General features: G+C 41.1%; 1 protein-coding gene across 1 annotated transcript; it reads left to right on the top strand.

Annotated features, from left to right (window-relative positions):
• The first annotated feature begins 1,262 nt into the window (after positions 1-1,262).
• On the top strand, positions 1,263-7,863 carry ppp1r3b (protein phosphatase 1, regulatory subunit 3B). Its single transcript, XM_080875699.1, has 2 exons — positions 1,263-1,480; positions 6,164-7,863. The coding sequence occupies exon 2, from the start codon at positions 6,195-6,197 to the stop codon at positions 7,035-7,037; it is 843 nt and encodes a 280-aa protein (XP_080731825.1). The 5' UTR covers positions 1,263-1,480; positions 6,164-6,194; the 3' UTR covers positions 7,038-7,863.
• Positions 7,864-8,224: the final 361 nt, after the last annotated feature.

Consider the following 8,224-nt stretch of genomic DNA (forward strand, 5'->3'; position numbering starts at 1 on the left):
GCTCATGTTAAAAGAAAATCAATATGAAAATGTCACGTGTGTTCATGTTTTTAGAAGAATTACAGAAAAAACATTCAGTGTGTCTGTGCTCGGGTGTAAAGGTTCAGCTGCACATGCAGCCCACAAGTGCTGCAGCAATGACCCCAAGACCCTCACTCATCCTAAACCCACAGATGCAAACAGAGGCAAAGAGACCCACAGACATTGCAGACACAGTTTGCTGTTACATGTCTCCAGCTGTCTCTTACAGATGTTATTTTTTTTTATTCTTTATTTTTTTTATTCTTTATTTTAGATATATACAACAAGCCAATATATAAACATATGTATACTTGCATTTACATGTACAAATACAAATATATATGTGTGTGTGTGTGTATGTATACATGCACTCATGTATTAAAACAAACCAAAAATATATAGACAGAATCTAAATGACATGAAATGTTATACATGTTCACACGTGTTTTGGCCCAGTGAAGACTTGAGTCTCTCCTCTTTTTTGTAAGCAGGTTTTGCATCTCACTTTAGCTTCTTCTCACATAAATATACAAATTTTATTGCTCATTTTTAAATTTTACACCAAAGAAAATCTGAAAAAACAAACATGCACATATTGAAAACTTAAGAGTTTAAACTAAAGTTTTAAGTAGAACCAATTCACAGGCCTTAAGAGAAAACTGTTAAAATCACAAAAATATGAGCCTGAACTCTGTAAAACAGCTGCATCATATTTGATCCAGTTTGAGTTTTTTTAGAGTTCTACGTCATAAGTTTACTTCCTCCCGAAAAATAGGTAATAATAATAATAATAATAATAACAATAATAAATAATAAAAATAAATAAGTTTCACATAAAGAGATAAATAAATTGGAAAACAATGTCGGATGTAGCAAATATGATATAAATTATAAAACATAAATGCAAATTAATATATTTTCAATGTATTTATTTATTCCAGGCGTTTTTTAAAGGTATTTTTGTGAAGTTTTACCTTTACAGGGTTAATATTCATGCTTCCAGGTAGTAAGCGGATGATGTTTGATTTAATCTACATTTAATTTACTAAAACAGCACGAGGCGCTAAACTGGGCCCTACGAACCACGATAAATAACTCAGATTACGGCTTTCTGTCAATCTTCACGCGGAGAGACGGCTCTGACAGCAGGGCGCCAGGCCGCCGACCACTCCGTCAGCGCGCTCTCTGATTGGCTGCGGACGCGTGTCCACGTGAAAGCGGCGTGGCCGTTTGAAGGCACGAGAAGAAGAAAAGCGGCTCACCGGTTTTAGTGTGAGCTGAGAGTTAGCGCCCGAGCAGAGTGCTGCTGCGGAGTCCTCAGAGATCTAGGACGGAGACCCGGAACCAGGACCAGACCGAGGACCAGGGCACAGCGCGGTGACGGCACAACGGAACCGGACAAACCGCAAATGGTTCTCGGCAGCAGCTCCAGATAAGACCGTGGTGCTGAACGCTGATGGTACTGAAGTTCTGGTGTGAACACTAGAGTCCGGAGCCTTAGAGGCCCGGTTAGGTTCTGATGACGTCATAAATGAAGCCTTTAAGAGGCTCTGGAGCCATCGTGCAGTTACACTGTGAAGTAAAAGTTCAGATACAGCGAGTTTGTGTGTCTGCAGTTCTTTTTCATGATTGAGGTTAACAGTGTACTGCTTTGAACCAAACTCTAAGTTTAAAGTATTAATATTAATGGTTTTCAGTGTTTAAAGACGTAAGACTGCAGTTTATTTATCTTCTTTAACTCTTTAGAACAAAACTCAGACTGTTCGGTTCTTTCTTCGTTCTTTTAATTTCTTCCTGTTTGCATTAACCTGCCGGTTCTCTCATCAAACATCGATACGTACTCAGGTGTGTGTGTGACGTAGCGTGGGCCGCAGAAAGCTGTGGTTTTACAAACGTTTTCACGCTTTTGGTAAATGAATGAATGAATGAAACCCACGGACATGGCGGAAGGTGACCACAACGTGGTGACTTGGAGGGGGTGTGACTGTGGCACCATTTATCGTGCAAGACACGGAAGTGTGACGAAACTTACGCTACACCTGAAGGTGAAGCGTCAGAGTGGGTGTGCTGCTGGTGTTGACCTGAAGAGTTTGCTAGCAGGTAAATGTGTCTGTGGTGTGGAGCTCCTGCTGCTCCGGTGTTTTCACTGAAGTCCGTTTCACCTGATGAGAGGGGGCACCGTGAACGCAACTGTGTTAGTGTAGGTTTTATGTTGGCGTTTTACTAGGTACACCTGTCCAGTCTCAACGAGTTAAATACAACACGAAGAGACTGTTAAGGATTTATTTTTCGAAATTTAAAATATTTTCCAGTATTTTTGGCAATTCAGCCATGTTTATCACAAACTCATAATTGAAGTTGATATTAGAGCAGGGTGATATGACCAAAAATATTTATCATGATAAAAATTTGAAAATTTGCGATAACGATATAACTGACGATATAATCGACACTAGACAAAATACTTTACAACTCCACAACTTTATTAGTGCAAAAAAAAGCCCATCAATGTATTTTCATTTAAACAAGCTGCTGTTTTTTATGTGTATTGAAGTTATATAAAAATTTAACAGTGCAAATGCAAATTCCTTGCTGACAGTTATCCTCAGCATAACCATGTATAATATCCACAAAACTTAAAAAGAGGTTATACACACACAATACGGTAATATTATGTTGAAGCACAGTACGTATCACTCCGCGAGGCTCCTGCCTATGATAGCCGTAATGCTCCGACAATCCATCAAGCGGTGCGGGTTTGTAGCTTAGCAAATTCGTACTCATTTCGCGGTCAGTAAACACAACCAGAATCCAAACATAAGGCACACAGGATTATAAGGGACACTGTCGATTTTCAGAAAAATCTAAGAATTGATTTTAAGTGTGCCGTATTTTCCAAAAAACACGGTAATAACGATGGCCCGCTAGCATGCTCTACCAAAATAGTGCTTTGTTGTGTATCTGACAGACGAAAGCTAAACCAGTTCCACACCACTGAAGCTGCAGCATTTTTACAAACCAATTCTGGTTTATCTGTTTCATTCAACGATCCGCTTTCACCCTTGTCATTCTCCGCCGTGCTTTTTCCACCATGTGCATATGAAAACAAAGGCACTGTGCATGCGCCTTTTACACACATTCTATCGCAATATTTCATTTTCTTATCGTTGCCAAACGTTATACCGGTATTACCATAAACGGTATAATATTGCCCAGCCCTAGTTGATATTAAATATTGTCACTCATTGTTTCTTATGTTGTCCTTCTGTGTACATAGACTAGGGTGTCAGAATATTAGAAACACCTCAATAGTCTGTTAATATGCATCACATTCACAGTGTGATGGTTTACTAACAGTCGGTGACAAACACTAGTGTTACATTCGTTCACATCAGCCGATTATTCTCATGGCTAACTGATGTTGCTGTTTAACTGTCATGCTTGGAGGTTTAAAGGACACTCGTAATTAAAGTGCTTCTGTGCTGCAGTCAGATTTAGAGGTAAGCAGATTGGAGGAAGCTAAAGTTTTCCTCCTGATGGATAACGTTTGTTTCACTGATGCTCAGTTGTTGTTTTTTTTCTTCTTTTACCTTAAGCTGATGCGCTGTGCTACTTGAAAACAAATTCTAATGCTGCTTTTGCATTTCTGTATTTTGAAAATATATCATGCTGTGATTCCATATCTCATCATCTGAAGTCTGCTCAGACTCTAAATCTTTTCCCATTAATGAAGGTCGCCAGCACAGACACCTGTGTACAGGTCACCACCTGGATGACTGGCTGTATCTGACCCCAGACTCTAAGTCAGTCACTTGGTCAAAGGTTGTTTCCTGTGTGTTTTAAAGACTTTAACAATGAGATGGTTTAGGTCACAGCTCCTGATTGAGGTGTCTGTCTGTGTGAGAAGGATCAGAATCCCAGTGTTGTCCTGATGTGGATTAACGAGGGTCAGATTTACTGCAGGGGCTCAGGCATACGAGCTCCACCTTTGTCTTCACTGACCTGATTAACTGTTTGTGCAGATAAGATATGCTGGATATTTACAGTCTTCACGGCTGTTGTCACTGTTTGCTCTGCTTCAGATGTTGTCAGACAGAAAATTTGCTGGATGTGATATCAGACTCAAGAGAGACTCTGCTCCCCTCTTCCCAATATGGGCATAATTCATGACCGATATGAGGATTGTTGCTGTTATCTGTAGTTTACACCTGTTTCGTGTTTAGCCTGAAATTTTGACAATTTCATTGAGTTTGAATCTTTACAGCATCGTCGGGTCAAATTTAGGAGCTTAGAACTGGTGTTTTTTACTGCATCTTAATTATAATTTTAAAAAAGGGCTATTATCAGTTTGCAGTAAAATGTGGTCAAGTTGGAAAATACATGCACTACAACAATACAGTGATGAAATAACACATAGTAAACTCACATTAAAGACTTGTATTCAGAGCCTCAGGTAAAGAACACACTGACACAGTTGCTGCAGGACTTAAACCACTAAAGGAGCTTTGGAGCTTTTATACAGAAATCTAACCACTTACAGCAACGTGGGTCACCTGTTCCACAAAGATGCATGACATACATTACCATACAATTACAGGTAAAATGTGGTGAAATCTGTGGTGGTCTCACCATGACACACGGATGATCTGATATCCTCGTGTTGGTGTTGTTCCCAGACCATCATGAAAATGTTGTTCCAGGTTCAACATTGCAAGTGACCAATCACATTGTTGTGATTGGTCAATCTGCATATAAATGATTTGTACTCATTGATTTTCTTTATGTTCACTTTTGTTACAAAAAAAGATCATGAAGTTTAAACTTAAACTTTTAAAATGTACTTTTTGAATATGATACAGACTGTGATAGGGCTGCTCGATTATGGCAAAAATGATAATCACAATTATTTTCACTGAAATTGAGATCTCGATTATTTGACGATATTTATTTAACAATAACAATGTATTGAATAATGACTTTAAAGATTGTCATAAAATAGTGTGCAAATACCGATAACAGTGCAAATGTTTGCAATATAAAACATAAATGAAAAATGTAAACATCTATGTTTAGTGAACTTTGCAGTGTTGCTCTGTGTTGCAGCTACGACACTGTAGCAGAGTTTACACACTATGTCTACTTGATCCATGTCTGACTCCGCGAGCCCATAATGTTTCCACACCACAAGTGGGTTTTTTTTTTTTTTGGTTTTTTTTTTTTAACCTCTTTTCAACCAGCGGCAGTCACTCTCCTCTCCAAATAACTTCTGCTTAGCTTTCCGAGCTTCCCTCGGGTCCCCTTAATCAGTGGTCCCCAACCCCCGGGGCTCGGACCAGTACCGGTCCGTGAGTCGTTTGGTACCGGGCCGCGAGAGTTGAGGCTCAGGTGTGAAATGTATAGTTTTCAGGGTTTTTTTTTTTTTTATCGGTTTTCAGCGTTATTTTGTTATCGTTTTTATCGTTTACTCGGTTTTCCTTGGTCTTTTCACGTGTGTTAGTAATAATGTTTTCGGTACCAGTACTAGTTTTATTTTGTCGTATTTATCTGCGGCACCTTAAAGGCCGGTCAATGAAAATATTGTCGGGCATAAACCGGTCCGTGGCGCAAAAAAGGTTGGGGACCGCTGCTCTTAATTGTTGTGACACGTGTTCGAAATGCAGAGAGCAGCGCGAGAGTAAAGTACGAGGGAGGGGCTAATAATCAGCTCAGTCATTTTTAATGATCGTTGAAAGCCCAGATCGTAATCGAGATTAAAATTCGATTAATTGAGCAGCCCTAGACTGTGATGACATTCTTGTTGTGCTGAGAACTTTGTACTGTGACTTAATCACATCATTTACTGTAAATGATGGACTTGCACTGTTTTTCAGTTTGTCCATATGACTTAATTTGGATATTTGTCATCTGTAATAAAGTGAGAGTTTGTAATGTGGAGTGAGCAGCAGAAATTAAACCACTTATATTTCCATAGAAGAATCCAGGTTTATCTGCATTGACTGATCCTGTTGCTCTGTAACTAACGTCCTGGTGTTACAAAGAGCAGACAGTTTGAGTCAGCTCTCAGTGTAATGATAAATATTAAAATGGAGTAAGATTATTTTAACGATGTATTTTAACAGAAGCGCTCTTTCCTGTGTTTCAGTGTTCTGTGCGTGCTTCCTCCAGAGCCCACCATGCCGATCGACATGACCCTGCCCCTGTACCTCTCCAAAGAGGACTTTTCCTACAGGAAGCCTCGGAAAACCTGTAAACCTGCTCTGAGGTTCCAGCACTCGCACCTCCTCGATCAGTCCGAGCTCCAGGATGACAGATCCATTAGCAAAAACGGGACCAAAACCAAAAAGCGTGTAACCTTTGCCGACCACAAAGGCCTGGCTCTGACCCGGGTGAAGATGTTCTCTCCATTCAGTGACCCCATCGACATTCCCATGAACATCCAGGAGCAGCTGAGCTCAGCTCTGTCACTCAAAGCTGAGGATGACCGGCTGGTGTTGGGCTTTGCTCAGCCTGCTTCAGACTACCTGCTGTTCCGTCAGCGCTTGGAGGAGAACCTCATCTGCCTCGAGCACTGCCTGTTGAAAGAGAAGGCGTTCGCGGGAACCGTCAAAGTCAGGAACGTGTCTTTCAAGAAGTCAGTGAAGGTGCGTGTGACCTTTGACTCGTGGAAAAGCCACACGGATGTGGACTGTGTGTACATGAAGGACTCCTATCCCAGCCTGCACCACGACACCTTCTCCTTCGAAGTGTCTGTGTCTGGCGAGCTGAAGCCGCATGAGCGCATCGAGTTTGCCGTCTGCTACCAGGTGGATGGCTGCGAGCACTGGGACAGCAACCAAGGCAACAACTATAGCATCACGTGGTCCTCGATGAGGAGGGGCCATCAGCAGGCCTGGAGTAGGCCCTCCTGTGACTATGGGGTTCACTTCGACCGATATGGCAGCCCCACGTGTTCACACGGGATCTTCCCTGATTGGCCGGGCTATGCCGGATATGAGAACATCGGCCCGTACTACTGAGCATGCTTGCTCTGTTTTTAAAGCACGCACTGCCATGCTGCACATACATGCAGAGTCACTTTTACAAACATGCATCCGTTAATGCCAATGCTGAATCACATTAGATTCACATCAGTGCTACAGGAGGGGGAGGGGGGAGGAAGTCTTCCAAGAGTGGATCTTTTGGGGGAGGGGGCTTTGTGGTTGAAGTGATTCTTGGCTTTAAAACATGAACTTTAGAAATGCTTCAAAAATAGAAGCTGTTCAGAAATTGCCAGAGAAAATTTGTGTTTGGGTTGTCTTCAGTTTTCTTACAATCTTCATCATGAAGTTATCTGCTTCACTAATCAAAAAAAAAAAAAAAATAGGAAAAGGAAACAAAACTGAAGCAACTGAAACAAGTTTAAAGATGAAAACTAGCAGCTGCTTAACTTTAGGATGACTCAGATTTCCTGGGGGGGCGTAAATCTCAAGTGATGTGAGGGAGCATGTTTGAGGTCAGGTGGGCGGGGTCTCAGCTGCTCCTTCTGGCAAGTTGGATGATTTAAAAGAATGATTTGTGAAAGGATGACCTGCCTGCAGATAATCATCGGTTTTATTTCTCACTGAATTAAGTCTTAATGACAGATTTTTGTCTGGGTGACAGAAATGAGCTGCTTTTAGAAGCTGACAGTCGGTGGGTGGTCTGACTGTGGGGTGGATGGCTGCAGCTTTAATGTTTCTGCTTTCTTTCACAGTAATGCAAAGATTTGCACATTAGTTTGTAGGAAAATGCTTCTGACATCGGTCACTGATTAATTTAGCGTCTGCTCAGAGCAGCTGGTAAGGAAAACATAATTTATTTTTTTAAGAAAAGTGACCTGGAAAATGTGATTTTTACCACCTGTGCTGTGATGAGTGATGTTCATGGATTAGTTCTCAAACTCTGTTTAACCTACATGTTCATTTAGATGTGTGTAAGTGTGTGCATCGATTTCCTGTTTTTAAAAAAAGTATTTTGTACGCGCCGCTCAGTGTTGGAGGGAATCGTGTGTCTGAAGTGAAGAGTGTGTGTGTGTTAACGAGGGTTTTAAGGAAAGCCGGTGAATAAAGTTGAATGTTTAAAGTTGGTGTAATGTGACGGTGAAATGTTTTCTGTGGCAACAGCCTGCTGTCTTACCCCTGAGTGACAGAACAATAAAATGTGGATGGTTTTTAGCTGGAGTCTG

The sequence above is a fragment of the Rhamphochromis sp. 'chilingali' genome (genome assembly GCF_963969265.1).
Source record: "Rhamphochromis sp. 'chilingali' genome assembly, chromosome: 2".
Taxonomy (NCBI): Eukaryota; Metazoa; Chordata; class Actinopteri; order Cichliformes; family Cichlidae; genus Rhamphochromis; species Rhamphochromis sp. 'chilingali'.